Raw genomic sequence first — 19642 nt, 5'->3', positions numbered from 1 at the left:
TGAACATTCTAGGATGCTTTTAATTTTTATCCATTATTGAAATTGGTTGTAGGCATTGCATCATGTTAGGAATAATTTTGAAACCACTGTGTTACTCTTTTACATATATAGAGAACTTAACGATCAATGTTAAAGAATTCTTTCAACGATAGTGTGCTGTTGATGTGATATTGATCTAATATTTGAGAAAATTCTGGAGAAAGTTCACTATCATGAGTACTTCATTAACCTCTGAGAATGTGTAACTTGCTTTATTCAAAATAGCCTTTTTGGAGAGATTTCAGAAACTTAAAATTTAGGAAAAATTAGACCTGTTGAAGGATTTATTTATGAAATCACATAGGATGGAATTTTATCTAATTACTTCTCAAAACTAAGATTAGTTGGTAAGAATACTTCCTTTCAAAATGAGTATGATTTAAAAAATTTGTAGACATCTAAAGACGGGAAGCTCCTCTGGAGAAGGGAATGGCAATCCACTCCAGTATTCTTTTCTGGAGAATTCCATGGACAGAGAAACCTGGCGGGCTATGGTCCGTGGGGTCACAAAGAGTTGGACACAAGTGAGTAACTAAGACACACACAAATAGGATGAAGTTAGCTCTTCTGAGTTACAGCACTTACTGTTTATTTTTCTTTTAATAGGGGATTGGTTTAACCTGAACCTGTATTACTGTTTTTTAAAAAGCATATTAGAAAAGCTCTTTCTTTGATTAATTTTTACAGTGTGATCCTAGTGACAGTTCTGTTTGTGATTGCAAGGAGGGTCTTTGGACAGAGGAGTAGGGGAAAGCATTTAGCATCCTTTAAGTACAAGAGTAGCATGAGTTTTATTTCATTTACTCTTCTCTTAGTTTTTAAATGGCCAAATTACAAAATTCAAAAGCATTAAAGTGATTCAGTTGTAGCTCACCTGGGCAAGTTGGTATTGCAGTCATTTGAGGAGGTTTATATTAAGGAGTAACAGAGGCTAACATGGAAGTGGGAAGCTCTGAATATTCAGTTACTTATCAAGTATATTGGGCTTCCTGGTAGCTCAGATGGTAAAGAATTGCCTGGGTTTGGAAGATCCCCTGGAGAAGGGAATGGCAACCCACTCCAGTATTCTTGCCTGGAGAATTCCATGGACAGAGGAGCCTAGTGGGCTATAGTTCATGGGGTTGCAAAGAGTTGGACACAGCTGAGTGACTAACATACATACTTATTTATCAAGTATATTGAGTTGAAACCTTTTTAGCTTGTTTTTTGTGTACTGTGTGCTCAGTCACCAATTCCTCCTCCAGGGGATCTTCCTAAACCAGGGATTGAACCAGAGTATCCCGTGTCTTCTGCATTGACTGGTGGAATTTTAACCACTGAGCCACCTATGAAACCCCTAGCTTGTTTCTTATTTAAATATAAATAAGCTCTGTTAATTCTAATGTGAGACTGGACCCTTAATCTTACTAGGTGGATCACTTAAAAGAACTCTGAAGACCCAATGCAGACAAAAATAAATAAATCATATAAAACTAGAGTTCAAAAGTTACCTGAATGCAATCATACACCATGGAAGCTTTAGGGGTTGGTTATTTGATGCAACATAATTTCCTTAAGCTCCAAACAAATTATTGAACGTATCAACAATTTCTTCCTTTTTATTGCTGAGAAGTATTCTGTGATATGAGTATACATATGTTTAACCATTTACCCATTGAAGGACATTTTAGTTGTCTTTGGTGTGGGGCTCATAACTTTATTCATAATAATGAATAAAGCTATCGTAAACATCCAAAAAAAAAAAAAAGAACTCTGAGCTCCTGCAGTTAATTGGCATCAATAATAGCAAAAACTTGCACTTGGTGTGAGTCTGTTATATGCAGTAGCACTCAACATTTGATTTGATATGTATTATCTCTTAAACTCTTAGGGTCCATATTTTAAAATTGGAAATTATCTCTGATCATCTTAGTAAATCTTCAGGTAACCAGCAAACTGACAGGCTGCCATGGACTGTATTGTACTGTTTTTTAAAACATTAACTCATGTTAGTCATTTATTTAGCATTTGACCAGACATTTTATTCCCTACACAGAGATTGAATATTTTGAGATTTAAACGCAATCATACTATAACTTCATAAAAATTAAGGTGCACTATAGTGTTTTTCTCTGTTCTAGAATAGATTTATCTCACCCTGTGCCTCTGAAATTATTTTCTCTTTTAATTGGTTCAGGTGGGCAGAAAAAGAACTGAACATGATGAAGCTTTTCTTTGATAATTTGGTATACTATATTCAAGCTGTAAGAGAAGGCAGACAAAAGCATGCATTGTAAGTATACTTTAACTAGGTAAGGTATGTGTAAGTGTTGATTGTCTTTCCTTTGAAAGATAAGATAATTTTTCAGTTTTCCATTCCTTTTTTTTTTTTTCCATATAATAAATATAATGAAAAATGTAGTTATAAAATTATAAGAGGAAGTTTCTTTTTTAATATGACTTTTGTAAGGTTATTTTAATAATGCTTAACCTTAGGGAAATACAAACTATATAACTTTAGGAGTTGATTTACCTTCACTATTGAGTTCTTTTCATAAGGCAGTGTTTTTAGGAATCAAAAGTAAATACTTTTTTCAGAAGTCACCAGTATCCTTGTATTCAGTTCAGTTCAGTTGCTCAGTCGTGTCCGACTCTTTGCGACCCCATGAATCGCAGCACGCCAGGCCTCCCTGTCCATCACCAGCTCCCAGAGTTCACTCAGACACACGTCCATCGAGTCAGTGATGCCATCCAGCCATCTCATCCTCTGTCGCCCCCTTCTCCTCCTGCCCCCAATCCCTCCCAGCATCAGAGTCTTTTCCAATGAGTCAACTCTTCACATGAGGTGGCCAAAGTACTGGAGTTTCAGCTTCAGCATCATTCCTTCCAAAGAAATCCCAGAGCTGTTCTCCTTCAGAATGGACAGGTTGGATCTCCTTGCAATTCAAGGGACTCTCAAGAGTCTTCTCCAACACCACAGTTCAAAAGCATCAATTCTTCGGCGCTCAGGTTGCTTCATAGTCGAACTCTCACATCCATACATGACCACTGGAAAAACCATAGGCTTGACTAGACAGACCTTTGTTGGCAAAGTAATGTCTCTGCTTTTGAATATGCTATCTAGGTTGGTCATAACTTTCCTTCCAAGGAGTAAGCGTCTTTTAATTTCATGGCTGCAATCACCATCTGCAGTGATTTTGGAACCCCAAAAAATAAAATCTGACACTGTTTCCACTGTTGCCCCATCTATTTCCCATGAAGTGATGGGACCAGATGCCATGGTCTTCGTTTTCTGAATGTTGAGCTTTAAGCCAACTTTTTTACTCTCCTCTTTCACCTTCATCAAGAGGCTTTTGAGTTCCTCTTCACTTTCTGCCATAAGGGTGGTGTCATCTGCATATCTGAGGTTATTGATATTTCTCCCAGCAATCTTGATTCCAGCTTGTGCTTCTTCCAGCCCAGCATTTCTCATGATGTACTCTGCATATAAGTTAAATGAGCAGGGTGACAATACACAGCCTTGACGTACTCCTTTTCCTATTTGGAACCAGTCTGTTGTTCCATGTCCAGTTCTAACTGTTGCTTCCTGACCTGCATACAAATTTCTCAAGAGGCAGGTCAGGTGGACTGGTATTCCCATCTCTTTCAGAATTTTCCTCAGTTTATTGTGATCCACACAGTCAAAGGCTTTGGCATATTAGGACATTGTAAATACAATATGATTTAGTATTATTTTAAATAATCCAGTTGTGCATGTGACTGGTGATAGAAGCGAAGTCTGATTTTGTAAAGAGCAATATTGCATAGGAACCTGGAATATTAAGTCCATGAATCAAGGCAAATTGGAAGTGGTCAAATAGGAGATGGCAAGAGTGAACATTGACATTTTAGGAATCAGCGAACTAAAATGGACTAGAATGGGTGACTTTAACTCAGTTGATCATTATATCTACTATTGTGGGTAAGAATCCCTTAGAAGAAATGGAGTAGCCATCATAGTCAACAAAAAAGTCTGAAATGCAGTACTTGGATGCAATCTCAAAAACGACAGAATGATCTCTGTTCATTTTCAAGGAAAACGATTCAATCTCATGGTAATCCAAGTCTATGCTCCAACCACTAATGCTGAAGAAGCTGAAGTTGAATGGTTCTAGGAAGACGTATAAGACCTTCTAGAACTAACACCCCCAAAAGATGTCCTTTTCATTATAGGGGACTGGAATGCAAAAGTAGGAAGTCAAGAAATACCTGGAGTAACAGGCATATTTGGCCTTGGAGTACAGAATGAAGCAGGGCAAAGGCTAACAGTTTTGCCAAGAGAACGCACTTGTCATAGCAGACACCCTCTTCCAACAACACAAGAGAAGACTCTACACATGGACATCACCAGATGGTCAGTACTGAAATCAGACTGATTATATTCTTTGCAGCCAAAGATGGAGAAGCTCTATACAGTCAGCCAAAACAAGACCAGGAGCTCACTGTGGCTCAGGTCATGAACTCTTTATTGTCAAATTCAGACTGAATTTGAAGAAAGTAGGGAAAACCACTAGACCATTCAGATATGACTGAATCAATCCCATAAGACTATACAGTGGAAGTGAGAAATAGATTCAAGGGTTTAGATCTGATACAGTGCCTGAAGAACTATGGACGGAATTCATGACATTGTACAGGAGGCAGTGATCAAGACCATCCCCAAGAAAAAGAAATGCAAAAAAAGCAAAATGGCTATCTGAGGAGGCCTTACAAATAGCTGTGAAAAGAAGAGAAGCGAAAAGCAAAGGAGAAAAGGAAAGATACCTGAATTGAATGCACCCTTTTGAATGCACTCTGCACCCATTTGAATGCAGAGTTCCAAAGATTAGCAAGGAGCGATAAGAAAGCCTTTCTCAGTGATCAGGGCAAAGAAATAGAGGAAAACAATAGAATGGGAAAGACTAGACATCTCTTCAAGAAAATTAGAGTTACCAAGGGAATTTTTCATGCAAAGTTGGGCACAATAAAGGACAGAAATGGTATGGCCCTAACAGAACCAGAAGATATTAAGAAGAGGTGGCAAGAATACACAGAAGAACTACACAGAAAAGATCTTCATGACCCAGATAATCACGATGCTATAATCACTCAACCTAGAGCCAACATCATGGAATGCAAAGTGAAGTGGGCCATAGGAAGCATCACTATGAACAAAGCTAGTGGAAGTGATGGAATTCCAGTTGAGCTATTTCAAATCCTAAAAGATGATGCTGTTGAAGTGTTGCACTTAGTATGCCAGCAAATTTGGAAAACACAACCGTGACCACAGGACAGGAAAAGGTCAGTTTTCATTCCAATCCCAGAGAAAGGCAGTGCCAAAGAATGCTCAAACTACCGCACAATTGCACTCATCTCACACGCTAGCAAAGTAATGCTCAAAATTCTCCAAGCCATGCTTCAACAGTATGTGAATTGTGAATTTCCAGATGTTCAAGCTGGATTTAGAAAAGGCAGAGTAACCAGAGATCAAATTGCCAACATCCATTGGCAGGAGAGTTCCAGAAAAACATTTATTTCTGCTTTATTGAATATACCAAAGCCTTTGACCTTGTGGATCATAACAAACTCTGGAAAATTCTTAAAGAGATGGGAATACCAGACCACCTGACCTGCCTCTTGAGAAATCTGTATGCAGGTCAAGAAGCAACAGTTAGAACTGGACATGGAACAATGGACTGATACCAAATCAGGAAAGGAGTACGTCAAGGCTGTATATTGTTACCTTGCTTATTTAACTAAATTATATGCAGAGTGCATCATGAGAAACGTTGGGCTAGAGGAAGCACAGGCTGAAATCAAGATTTCTGGGAGAAATATCAATAACCTCAGATACTCAGATGACAGCACCCTTATGGCAGAAAATGAAGAACTAAACAACCTCTTGATGAAAACCAAAGAAGAGTGTGAAAAAGTTGGCTTGAAGCTTAACATTCAGAAAACTAAGATCATGACATTTGGTCCCATCACTTCATGGCAAATAGATGGGGAAACAGTGGCAGACTTTATTTTCTTGGGATCCAAAATCACTGCAGATGATGACTGCAGCCATGAAATTAAAAGATGCTTACCTCCTTGGAAGAAAAGTCATGGCTAACCTAGGGATCATATTAAAAAGCAGAGACGTTACTTTGCCAACAAAGGTCTTTCTAGTCAAAGGTATGGTTTTTCCAGTAGTCATTTATGGATGTGAGAGTTGGACTACAGGGACAGCTGAGCCCCAAAGAACTGATGCTTTTGAACTGTGGTGTTGGAGAAGACTCTTGAGAGGCCCTTGGACTGCAAGGAGATCCAATCAGTCCATCCTAAAGGAAATCAGTCCTGAATGTTCATTGGAAGGACTGAGTCTGAAGGTGAAACTCCCAATACTTTGGCCACCTGATGCGAAGAACTGACTCAGTGGAAAAGACCCTGATCCTGGGAAATATTGAAGGTAGGAGGAGAAGGGGATGATAGAGGATGAGATGGTTGATTGACATCACTGACTCAATGAAAATGAGTGTGAGTAAAGGTGATCAACGTGGAGGCCTGGCGTGTTGCGATTCATGGGGTTGCAAAGAGTCGGACACGACTGAGTGAACTGAACTGAATAATATTTAATATTTAATAATATAAATGTTTACTTCTGAAAAAGTGTTTTATCATAGAATTAATTCAAACCATTTTCCTTCATTATTATAGTTATATACTAGTATTTATTATGTGAAAATGGAAATTGTAATGGTACAGATGGTTAATATTTTATCATTAAAAATATTGTCTGGATATATTGAAGTGAGTTTGTGTAAGTATTAGTAGAAGTTGATTAGGTGTATGGCTGTGTTTAAAGTTTCTTATAAAGGGAGATTCCTGCAAAGATGAAATCATGTAGAATTCAGAAAGCTTCTACTTGTGAGTCAGTGGAAACTGATAGTTATGGAAACCACCATGTCTATAAATAAGAGAAATATACACAGTATTTATTGAGAAAACATCTACATAGAAAAGTTTCATGTAGATAACGGATCAGATAGTAGCAGTTTTCAGAAAAGCTATGGGTTTTTAAGGCATGTTTGTTCACCTCCAAAAATGAAATCATGTCTACCCTCTTCCTCCTCCCAACCCCCATCAATTATTTCTCCAAAATTTGCTTTGCTTTTCAGTGTACTGCCATCCTCCAGGTCATCTAAAACTTGGGGCCCTTTTTGTATATGTGTATTTCCAATCATGAATAATGGTGGTGGTGGTGATAAAAATAGCCAGTATTCATTGATATTTGCTATGTGCCGGATACGTTTTAAGTATTAATTTCAAGGTACACAACAACTAATTTGAAGTAGGAACCGTCATTTTAAAAGTTAGAACAGGAACTTTTCCTGGCAGTTCAGTGATTAAGACTCTGCGGTTCACAAGTGGACATGTCCACAAACACTGTTCCAGTTCTTTAACCAACCTTTGGATCAATTTTCTTCCCTCAGCCTCCCCCATAATTGTTAATTACTCATGCTTATGAATTGCAGAAGGCATTAATGATACTTTTAGAAAGCACATGGGCCCGAGAATCACACAGATCTGGGTTTAGGTTATGAATCTATTGTTTGACCTTATTTCATTTACTTAATGCTCTAATAAGTTCTAATTATTTAGTGTATGAGTTTTTTTTAAAGAATTAAATAAATTAGTAAGCTGTTTCTGGCACATAGTAGGTCATCTATAAATTGTAGTTATGTCACTAAAATAAACTATGGTATATAACAGGCAAAAAACTTGACTCCTACCCTCATTTAGACTCTTCGCTGAATAAAAAATAAATTGTATTCTGTCTAGTATTTGGGCCCTCTAAAATCTAAACTCAACTAACCGTTCTTGTTTTGTTGTTCAATGATTTTTTTTCTTTTAGAAATTGTTCTTTATGCTTATTAAATTATTTCTGAGATATTTCCTTAAATTTATTCTTTTCTGTAACTTGGCTTACAAACTTACCTCTGTAAAGGTGCATTCTCTTTAAATCCTTTAAAAATTCTAAGTATTTTTCATAGTCTCTCCTCTTTCATTTTTTCTTCTTGAAGCAGAGGTAAAGATTATTGCCTTCTGAATCTGTATCTCCATCCATTTTCTATAGTAGCCTTAAAATCAACAAGGAGCAGAAATAAAACCACACTGACCAGCATTTTTAGAAGGCAGAATTCAAATTAACCTGTCAACAGAGAAACACTTAAATTGCAAGAGAGCTCCCATTAGAAACAAAGCTTGTGGGCTTGAAGAGCCAGGGACACGAACTTAACTGAGGGGCATCGCAGATTCAGATAAATCATACTCAGAAAGAAAAAGTCCAACATTAAGTGCCAGAAAATGAACACATGTCTGACACTTAGTTATTGACAGCATTGGTAACAGTGAAGTTGCTTTCTTTGTTAGTGGAGTCAGAAGTAGAGCCTCATAGCATTGATGCCTGTATTTTTTGTTTGTTTGTTTGTTTTTTAAAGAAGCATTGCTTATGTGGTACTGTTTGGAGATGAGTATAAGTTTTACACTTTCTTAGGGTATGCCAGAGTATCCTTCCAGTCCTCTAGTCTGCTTTGTTACCTGACATTTTAAGAGAATAAAATCTTAGAAGTGAGAGCTGTCTGGACTAATTTAGCGTAATCCGCTTGTTTCTTCAGGGTGAAAACTGAGTTGTACGTTTGTTGCTCTTTGATAAAGCATACTGGTTTCATAAGTTTGTGGCACATTACTTTCCATTTGTTCAGTGGAGATTATAGTAGGCAAGTTCTAAGATTTTTACATAGGACAAGAAGATTCTTGTCGCATTAAAGATAACATTTCATTTAATAAATGGACATAGTATATATTCCTTGAATACAGTTGCCTCTAGAGAAAACCCTGTGCCAACATTTAGGCTATAAAGAGATTAATTTTTTTAAGGTGGCAGTTTTTCACTAGAGTTTTATGCCTGTGGTGAGACTGTTTTTGTCCTATATTTTCTGTAATATTGGGAGCCATGGACAAGCCCAGGAGAGTTTATCAGTATTGATAACACTTTTGGTTTGCATCCCAAGAAATTTCCTGGCTGGTGATTCATCAGCCAGTGGGATCCTAACAGAGCAGGCAAGAGTCCTTTGAAATGTGGAGCCAGTGGCACTACGGTGAAAGTGGAAGAAAGAAGGACAAAGGGACTTGATCCCTACCTTCTAAGGTTATAGGTCCCTTTACTCTCAAGGAAGGAAGTATTCAGAAAGTAAAGGCACTTTGTAAAGGACAAGGCGTTTTTCCTCTTTTATTCCCCATCCTCAGGCTCAGATAAGTGCAGTAATTTACTTAAAATCGCAGAACTGATGTATGATAGAACTCGTATTTGAACTTATACTCCAAAGTCTCTGCTACAAAATCTGCCCTTTTAGTAAAAGGATGAAAACTGTTAAGAGAAGGTCTTGAATTTCATCTGAATAGTGTTCTAGTCTGTGAGTTGCTTACAGTATTCCACCCCACCACACCCCCAATTCCCAGCCAGCTTGACACAAGTACTTTGAACTTCAGAAAGGACACTGCAACAGTAATGAAGCAAATATTCATCTTTTCTTTGCCAGTGTTAATATGAGACAGTAAAGAAAAATTAAGATATATCAAGCAAACTCAATCTGTAGGAAAGCTTAACTTTAAACTTCAGTAGCAAATCTAGTGTAATTTTTGAAACCAGCTACCTTTAGGAAGCTTTTAGAATTTTGCACCTGCTTACGGATATTTAGAAATTGAATTAAGAGACTCTGTCTGCAAACTGGGATATAGATCATAGCTCAGAGTGGCTGCTCTCTTTTGTTGGCATGGTAATTTGGGCAGTTCATCCCCAACCAGCCTTTTGAGTTGTAACATAAAAACTCTTCATTGATTCAGTCTCATTGATTCAGGTGCTTGTGGGAACTAGAATGTTGTGATACCACAGTCACAGTTCAGTGGTGCAGTGCACAGAGCTGCTAAAGGAATCCTAAAATGCAAATCTGATCGCTACCCCTTTTCTTTCGCCAGCATCCTTCACCAGATAAGTGACTTTCTTATCTGTCCATAACAGTATCAAACTCTTCTGACATTCAGGCTGACAGCAGTTTGGCCCCTGCTTCCCTCTTCAGACCCATCTCCTACCTTTCCTGTACCACAGACCAACACTTGATTCTTAAAATGCTTTCTTTTGCAAATGCTGACAAACTGATTCCCAGAGAACCATGTGAAATTACCTACTTAACAAGCTTTCAAAGCAATTTTTACATTATACATTGAATTTTGTACATATGAATTACAGTTACTTAGATTTGAAATAACATTCAGAAATGCTTATTTTGTATCAAAATAAAATGATAAAATTTTATTTATTTATAATTTATAATCAAAATAAATGCTTATTTTGTTTTCTTTATGAATTATATTTATGGAAATGATATATCATTAACATTTCTTGTTTAAGGAATATAGTATTATCCCTGGAGGGACAGTGACAGTGAAACATGGAATTTCTAGATGGAAATGTATTAAATATTAAAATTAATGTACATATTGCATAACTTTAAAATAACATTTCTTCTACTGTTGTTCTTACCTACTTATCTAATTTGAAAGTTTGTGTTCTAATAATTTGTAGAGTTTTATAATATTAAATAACAATTCTTTCCTGTAACATTTGGCTTTGGCCATTTTTTGTGTGTGTAGCTAAAGATATAATTTGAAATATTTAATAATTGAATTCGTAAATGGAATTTTATTTATTTGGTACAATTTAAGATTAGGACCATTAGATCTTTAAAAATAATTAAGAAATAGGGTCTCTCAGCTAATTATTTTTAACTGCAGGTACAGCCATAGTGCCGAAGTTCAGGTGCGACTTCAGTTCTTAACTTGTGTCTTTTCAACTCTGGGATCACCTGATCATTTCAGTAAGTTTTTTAATCAATATTTTAATAAGTTTTTAGATCTTCATTGATTCTTGAAAGAGTCCAATTAAATGTACTCATGCCTTTAGATTTCTGTGGTGATCAAATTATTCTAAGTACTAAACGTCCTATCTGTGTATGGCAATAGCAACTTGTCCCTGACATGTTCTTGTTTCAATCTCTGAATGTGTTGGTTTCTTAATGAATGAATGACTCATTGCATGAACAAAATATTTGGGATAGGCGAACATATCATGTTAGAGTGACTGTATTTTTCTTTTTTTTAACCTTTGGTTAATAGAATATTCCTTTCATTCCAGTTGGAAACAGCCACTGTCTGTATATTATATCAGGGCTAATCTTATCCCAGATTTGTTGACTTCATAGGTGACAGAAATTTGGAGACACATTTAATTTAGATGAATCTCAAACTCAATTTCATTAATAATTAATCTTAAAAAACAGAGAAATTGGTCTGGTATATTAAGAGTGTGGACCATTTCTAAATCCACATGCAAGATATTCTCTCAAGAAGGGAGGAAGGTTGATTTCTTTCGACCAGAGCACCTTTCCTCTTGCTGCTGCTGCTGCTGTGTCGCTTCAGTTGTGTCCGACTCTGTGCGACCCCATAGACGACAGCCCACCAGGCTCCGCTGTCCCTGGGATTCTCCAGGCAAGAACACTGGAGTGGGTTGCCATTTCCTTCTCCAATGCATGAAAATGAAAAGGGGAAGTGAAGTCGTTCAGTAGTGTCCGACTCTTTGCGACCCCATGGACTACAGCCTACCAGGCTCCTCCGTCCATGGGATTTTCCAGGCAAGAGTACTGGAGTGGGGTGCCATTGCCTTCTCCTCTTGCTAGACTGACTTATTTTCTTTCACGCTCCACATGCCTCGTTTTCTGTATGTCTGTGTCAACAACCTCATTTATTAGAAGGACATTCTTTTTTTTTAGCTATGGTTAATGTCAAACTGCTGAGTGAGTATGTTGCTAGCCTGAGAGATGTCTTCATGACTCTTTAAGTCCATATCTGTGCTTGAGGTATGCCATGTGTTTATGTTACTGTTTGAGTCTGTAATTTCTTTAAGTCAAGGTGTTTGTAACGAATGTCACTAACATTATGATACCAGTAGATTTCAAAATGAAGCACCTGTTTTTGATAGGAAACCCCTGTTTCATGTTACTAGGTCATTTATTACACCCATTATGATTCAGGATATACAAGAAATAATATAAAATATTTAAAAATCTTTATACATGGAGAAATCAAACGCAAACAAATATTTTCAGTATAAATAATTTCACATGACCATTGTTTCCTGTTTGTTGAATATAGATTTTCATTGGAAAAAGTTAATCATTTTTTTCAGTGTTTGAATAACGAGTTATTTATTTTGCTGCTCCTGTTCCATTAAACACAGAATATGTTCTTTTTGTGTGGGCTTTCAGTAGCTACTGCACATTTAGAATCATGTTTGAACTTATCCCACATCATAATTGTACTTCTCTGTTATAGTTTCTTTCAAGTATAATATAGTTACTCGAAAGTTACAGTTTTAAAAAAGATTCTTACCTATCTTCATTTATCTCTTCTTAACTACTACTGTATTTAAGTTATACACTAAATGTTGTTCCTAGTGTTTTTTATGTTGGCTCTCGGGCACAGATTCTTAGAATGAATAAGACATACATTAACTATTTCTATGAGAAACTGATTGGATACATTTTTCGCCTCAATCTCTTAGACTGATACTGCTACTAGGTAAATATTGTCTCAGGTGGTTTTGGATCTCATCTACTTTTTGGAGTAGGGGGAGAGTTGAGAGTGGTTTCTTTTTTTTTTTGGAAGGAATAATATTTCTTTTTATTCTTGGTTCCACATTTCAAAAATTCCATTATCTGCATTTTGAATTAAGTGAAAGAGTTGAGAGAGGTCACTTTTTTCCTTGATATCTCAAACCAACTTTTAGTAAGTTTCAGATACAAAACAAGAGGTATACCACATTTATTTTAACAACGTTATTTACTATTCCCTCTCTCTTAAAGTGTTTTAGGAATCAGTGGGCGACTATGGGCTAACACCATCTTGATAATATCAAGTATTGCCAGAGCTTGTAGCAGGGAAAGCCTTTGCTTGTTGAATGGAAGAGGTATCATAGAACTGAGTAACTGATAATATTTGATCTTGCATTTAGTTGGGACTTGATCTGCTTCTAGCCAGTTGATCTTTTGGAATATGTGGACTGTGCAATAAGTTTTTGGTTCTATGATTTTCTGCTTGCTTCTAGATTTCACATATTCTTAATTTGTTTTGTACAGATCAGTCTTTTTTCTTTGGAATAAACCAGTGTGGATAAGGGAGACCAAAAGGGAATTAATAAGTGTTAAGATTGGTTAAGATTGGTTTTAAGGTTTTGGTGCATATTTTGAAGACATTTTCACAGAACATATATTGCTCTAAAGTTAGGGTTAAAGCAAAACTTCCCATTAGGAGAATGCAGAGGATAACATTCTCTCAGGAGAAAGTAAGCATCCGAAGATTTCCTCTCCCAGGCATCTTCCCTCAGACACTGAGACTACAGCCATCCAGTACATGGGGACAGGCAGAAAGAGGAGACTTCCAAAGTCAACTATATTTCAACAGCTAAATTTTGGCAGGTCTGGCAATGAGATCTTTCCATTCTTCTCTATTCTTGATGATGTATGTAAGAGTGAGTAGCTGCAATAGTGATTCTGGCTGTCGTCTAAAGAAGTTCTGACACAGGCCTCAGTGTTACATATCATGTATATCTCAAGTTATAGCTGTTTTGTTGAGCGCTTTCTCTTTCACAGAGGCTAGTTTGTTTCCTTTTCTGCCTGAGAGAGCCTCTAATTTCTTTGTTGCCTGCTTTGCATGGAATTAATTGCTACTACCATAAGAATCATGATGAAAAAAGCCATTTTTATCTTGGAGATAAACCAGCAGGCTCCAATGGATTCCCCTAGCTGTGTGGTTGGAATTATCATTGATGGCTAAAAATACTAACTCTTTGTTGGAGAGGTCCAAGGGTTCAGGCAACATGGTGATCTCTGCTGGGTTGCCAGTGTACTTGATAAACTGAGTGACTTCGGGGCTAGTGAAGAAGACATGGTCAGAGCAGTCATGAAACTGACTATTGGCAAAGTACTCAAAGGCAAACACATGAACGTTGAGCCAGCTTGGAGGATCCAGTATGAGACAAATTACTGCCACAGTAGACTGTCCATGTAACTCAAGACGACTGGGTCCATCTTGTACCGACCAGGGCTGCTCAGAAATTCCAAAAGCTGCTTTGGACCTCACCACCCCAACCAGCCTCCAAACAGCTCCATACTGGCCGGAAAAAGGATGGAGGTGGTGGTTACTTAAGATTCTGTCATCTTCTCAATGCCTTCTGATTCTGGGGAATAAGCCCATGCTCTTGAATCCCTTATTACTTTAGAAATCCCTGTGATAATTTTATTCTACCCTTTTGTATTGTCTCACTTATCAGACTTGTGATTGCCCTGATGCCTTTTCTTTGATTCTGAATAGTTCTGATTCCTTCTGACACACTTTAGAATTATCTGATACTTCGGTCAAAGTATTAATAACATACAGATTCTGTCTAATTTCAGTGGCTTCTTAGCTAATTGTTACCTGTGATGTGTTGCTGTTCTGTTTTAGGTAGTCAGTTCCTTTTTGTTTTATTAATTGTGAGGATCCCTTTTTTCATAGTTTACAAACATGATGCTTATTGGCATTTACTGTTTATCTCCTATGTGCATAGAATTAGCTTTGAATATGGTATCCACTGTATTCTTTACCCTTAAACCTTAGAACTGACTTAACTTTTTGGGGATTACTTCCTTTTAATCATGTTTGCTATAATACAATGATTGTTCATGTCTTAAAGAAAATGAGTTTCCAGAACAAATGTCTCTTCTAGGATACTATACCATGTAAGTCTTGTTTTTTAAGATGATTTATCTTTGGAGTATATTTAACTACATTTGAAAGCATAAATTATATGAAGTCTCTTACGAAACAATTTTTATAAATTGCTATGAAATATCTCCTTTGTTTTTCTGTATATATTGGTGCTTCTAGTATATTTAATTAGGATGAAAATGTTGCATGTACCAGGATTTAAAATTTGTAATTTTATCTAGGGTTAAGTTTGGAGCAAGTTGATATTTTATGGCATTGTTTAGTAGAAGATTCTGAGTGTTACGATGATGCACTCCATTGGTTTTTAAATCAAGTTCGAAGTAAAGATCAACATGCTATGGGAATGGAAACCTACAAACATCTTTTCCTGGAGAAGGTAATTTTATTTCTTGACTATTTGTATTGTTTTTCTATATTTCCTTTTTTGCTCTTGAAATGTAAACTGTAATGTTCATTTTTTCCTCTTGAAATATTTTAATAAAAAAAAAAGTTTTTTAATATTTATTTTGGTTAGGTCTTCATTGCTGCCTGGGGCTTTCTCTCGTTGTGATGAGCGGGGGTTACTCTCCAGGTCCAGTGCCAGGGCTTCTCATTGCAGGGGTTTCTCTTGTTGCAAAGCATGTGTAGCCATGTGGGCTCAGTTGCCTCGTGGCATGTGGAATCTTCCTAAGTCAGGAATCGAATCTGTTGCATTGCAAGGCAGATTCTTAACCCCTGGACCACCAGAGAAGCCCTGGAATTCTTTTTAAAAAAGATAAATATACTGCTTATCTGCAGTCCTTGTATAATTTTTGCCACTTAGATGTTGCTTTAGTTTTGTGCTCTACAGTGTTTGTATATCTAAATGAATACTTAGTTTTGATTTACAAAAATGTTATGTTTCTTAGCTAAAGTACTTAAACTTACAGTAAGTATAACTCTTGGTGAACAGTAATAAGAGATGTGTGTGGGGTTTTGTTATATATTTTTTAAAATCATTAGTAACATTGTGTTTCAATTTTTGAGGGGTGGTGCCACACCTACTAGTGTGAGAGCCCTATTCTGCAATTTTTAATTAAATGGTATGGTTTTTAGCTAGTCTTCTGGCAGATATAAGCTAATGTTCAGATTTGTTGATTTCTCGGGGGGAGGGCATTTGTAGGAAGGGCTGTCATGGTATTAAAGATACACATTATCCAATTTTTATTTATAAGATGCTGCATTTGGTTCAGTAGATAATTTTCCATTTAGATTTTAAAACTTTGATAATAAAGCAATACACTTTATTTTTTATATGCTGATTTTTGAGATTATAAAGGCTCTAGAAAGTCTCTGTGTTAGACTTGAGTTCATACGAATGAGTTTTGGTAATAGAAACTAAATCACTTAATAGATTCAAGACAAAGCTACAAACAGGTCTTCAGTTATCTTAATTTCAAGCTCTGACTTATACAAAAACTGTATTTATCTATATGTTGTAAATGTGTCTGGTGTAACTATATAATAACTAATAAAATTTATAAATTTCCTCTGGTTTGGGTCTATAATACATCTCAAAAATGGAAGCACGTATCAGCAGGTTTCAGTTACATCATGATTAAAATTTTTTATGAAATTATTTTGTTATCACTAAAAATCTCAGATATTACATTTTCCTCTTCAGTGTTTTCAGTAAAACTAGGTTTGTTAACTTAAATGTGTTACTTTAAATCTAATAAAATGAAATCTGCTAAATTAATTATCACACCTAAACTACCTTGACAGCTTTTTTTTTTTTTTTTTAAGATGCCCCAGCTAAAACCTGAAACAATTAGCATGACTGGCTTAAACCTGTTTCAGCATCTCTGTAACTTGGCTCGACTGGCTACCAGTGCCTATGATGGTGGTTCAAACTCTGAGGTATGAATTGAGATTTGTCCTTTTATTGGGTAGGCTTGTGGAATTTCTTTTATTGTTCATCAAATTAGATTACTACCAAGCACTGAATTTACTGACTCTGCAGACTTTTATTCTGAAATATTAAGCTTTATCTTTTGGGTTTTAAAAGTTCTATAAAGCAAATATGGTAATTTTTATTACTGAAAATAATCTTTGTTGTGAATAATGGAAACTTGTGATACACACTTGAAGCTGTGAAACAAGTCACAAAGATGTAACGTCCACATAGGGAATATAATCAATAATATTGTAACAACTTCATATGGTGCTGGATGGTAATTGATCTTATTTACAGTAATCTTTTCATAATGTGTAAAAATATTGCATCACTGTTCTGTATACCTGAAACTAATAGAATATTGTATGTTAGTATAACTGAAGTAACATAATTTACTGTATGTTCCTTGGTTAATAAAGGATTTTGCTGAGTAGAAGTTTGATTTATCTAAAATCTGTTTTTCAGGCCATTTTTGTGGCCAGACTTTTAGTTGCTCTTGGGCAACTTCAGAGTTCCTATCGGTAACTTCTCTTCTGGAATGGAATATACCTAAATCATTAGTGGCCATGAGGCATGATCAGTTCATTAGCTGAAGACTGTCACAGATTGCTAGTCTTATTTCTGGCTTTTATTTGGCTAGGTTGGATGACTGCGAGTTTTTGTTGAATGCATTATATATTCCTAGGCTCACCTAACATAGACTGTTGTTTGAAAGTCTTGCTTATTGGACATTTCAGTTTATTAATGATAGCTCTGATTCATGCCATCTGCACTCCACTTATATTTTTCATTAATTTTCTTTAGAGATTGAGTTGTGTTATAGAGAGAAAAGTAAACTGTTGTAAAATCTATGTGGTAAAGATAACTGTAATTGTATTTAGAGCAAGCAGTTGTATATTGCTTTCATAGTATCTTCCTACCTTCTTTCCTTGTTTGAATAGTATTTGTTTACTTATTTTTGTTTTTAATGTTTTGGTTCAAGCTCTTACTTTGATAGCACTATGAGAAGTTTCAATTTGGTGATTTCATACAGTTGGACAGATCTGATTTACCTAAAAGGTCACACTTTAATTTTGAGATAATACTGCTTTTTAAGTAGATGACATGAACACTAAAGCTATTCTGTCACTTATCAGAAGGTTATCTTTTCTTCACCCTAGTTACAGTTTTTGAGAAATTCCACTGTTCACTTTTTCTGTAATTTTCAGTGAAAACATTTTTTTTCATCTCAGAGTTTAAGTCATGAGTTTAAGTCATAAGTTTAATTATCAGTTTCAGTTAGTGAATCTTTTTAATTTTCTGTGAGTACCTGAAATCAGTGACTTTCAGAATAAGTTGGATGAAAGCATGTTAACATGTTACGCTAATAATTATGTCAGTTATTATTCCTTTGTAGCATGTTTTGAGGACTTTTTCTCACTGTGTAGTCATAACTTATGAGTTAAATGTTATACACATACATAGATGATTTGTAAGTAGGTATTTTTATAACTAGTACAGGTATATTTCAGAAATTGAAGAAATTTCCAAGGTTTTTATCATTAGGAATTGCCTTTTAAATACTTTATAAAATATTAAAGCTCTCTGATAATTGAATGCCTTTTAAATTTGTAACTTTGGTCTTTAATTAAACATTGTTTGACAGTTAACATTTATAGATGGCATATTTTTGTTTCTTAGCTTTGTGGTATGGACCAATTTTGGGGCATTGCTTTAAGAGCACAATCTGGTGATGTCAGTCGAGCAGCTATCCAGTATATTAACTCCTATTATATTAATGGTGAGTGATTTGAATTACTGTCTGGTAGGTAATTTTTATGTAAGTATTTTTCTTAGCTATAATTCATTTTCTTTAATACAGCTAAATAAGAATATAAGGTTGATAATACATATCTAAACATCTGACTTTTTAGGTAAAACGGGTTTGGAGAAGGAGCAAGAATTTATTAGTAAGTGTATGGAGAGTCTTATGATAGCTTCTAGCAGTCTTGAACAGGAATCACACTCAAGTCTCACTGTTATAGAAAGAGGACTCCTTATGCTGAAGACACATCTGGAAGCATTTAGGAGAAGGTAATTTTTTAAAACCACATTATTAGAATGAATTTTAGGCTTTTTAAAAAAATTGCTGATATGTCCAAAAGTATTCTTAAAACTAAAGGTTTTCTTGGGGGCAGCTAGAAAACATAACTTACCAAAAGTGAAGAGTTAGTAATGGAAGTAATTTTTATTCATGATATGTACCATTTCATCGTGGAATCAGCAATATAGGTTCCTGGTAAATACTGCAGAGCTTTAAATATCATAAGACTCTGAGAAGATGTGCATGAATAAAAATCTCTAGACAGAATTCCATCTCTAAGAAAGTATTACTATGATTGAAATGGCAGAACACCACTACCAAAAAAGTTTTCACTAAAACTCGCACCAAGAACATCAGATAATCTCTCATAGTTGAATCAAGTTGAGTCATTTGTTTCATTTGCTGTTTTTTTTTCTTCCTGGACTAGGAGACAGTATTTTAATTTTGAATTTCCATTTACCATGGAAACATGATCAAAAAATTCTGTGTTAATGAATATCTATATAATTAATTTAGACATACCCTGTGTAATACAGAAATAAAGCAAATTAACATTTATGAATATATCGACTGAATTAAAAGGTGAGTAGATAGTTTTAATTAAGAAATTCTGTTTGTTAAAAATCATGAGTAAATGTAAAAGTACAAAGAACTGTTGAACAAAATTGTTAAAACTTATTTCAACTTCCAAGCTCAGTTTGATAATGAAAACCTATACTATTTATATATATTGACCTTTGTTT

The 19642-nt window shown here is 35.5% G+C and overlaps 1 protein-coding gene and 1 pseudogene across 8 annotated transcripts in view; one reads left to right on the top strand and one right to left on the bottom strand.

The window, feature by feature from the left end:
• Positions 1–19642, top strand: part of USP34 (ubiquitin specific peptidase 34) — a 246396-nt gene that overhangs the window by 124603 nt on the left and 102151 nt on the right. For all 8 annotated transcript variants that reach the window (XM_055540390.1, XM_055540389.1, XM_055540391.1 and 5 more), the window contains exons 20-25: positions 2216–2311; positions 10873–10955; positions 15123–15277; positions 16666–16779; positions 18497–18596; positions 18730–18889. In XM_055540390.1, coding sequence (XP_055396365.1) covers positions 2216–2311; positions 10873–10955; positions 15123–15277; positions 16666–16779; positions 18497–18596; positions 18730–18889 — 708 coding nt within the window. The remainder of the gene's footprint in view (positions 1–2215; positions 2312–10872; positions 10956–15122; positions 15278–16665; positions 16780–18496; positions 18597–18729; positions 18890–19642) is intronic.
• LOC129622684 (sentrin-specific protease 8-like) lies at positions 13597–14252 on the bottom strand (annotated as a pseudogene).

Source organism: Bubalus kerabau, chromosome 11 (genome assembly GCF_029407905.1).
Source record: "Bubalus kerabau isolate K-KA32 ecotype Philippines breed swamp buffalo chromosome 11, PCC_UOA_SB_1v2, whole genome shotgun sequence".
NCBI lineage: Eukaryota > Metazoa > Chordata > Mammalia > Artiodactyla > Bovidae > Bubalus > Bubalus kerabau.
This window is presented reverse-complemented; position numbering and strand designations above follow the sequence as displayed.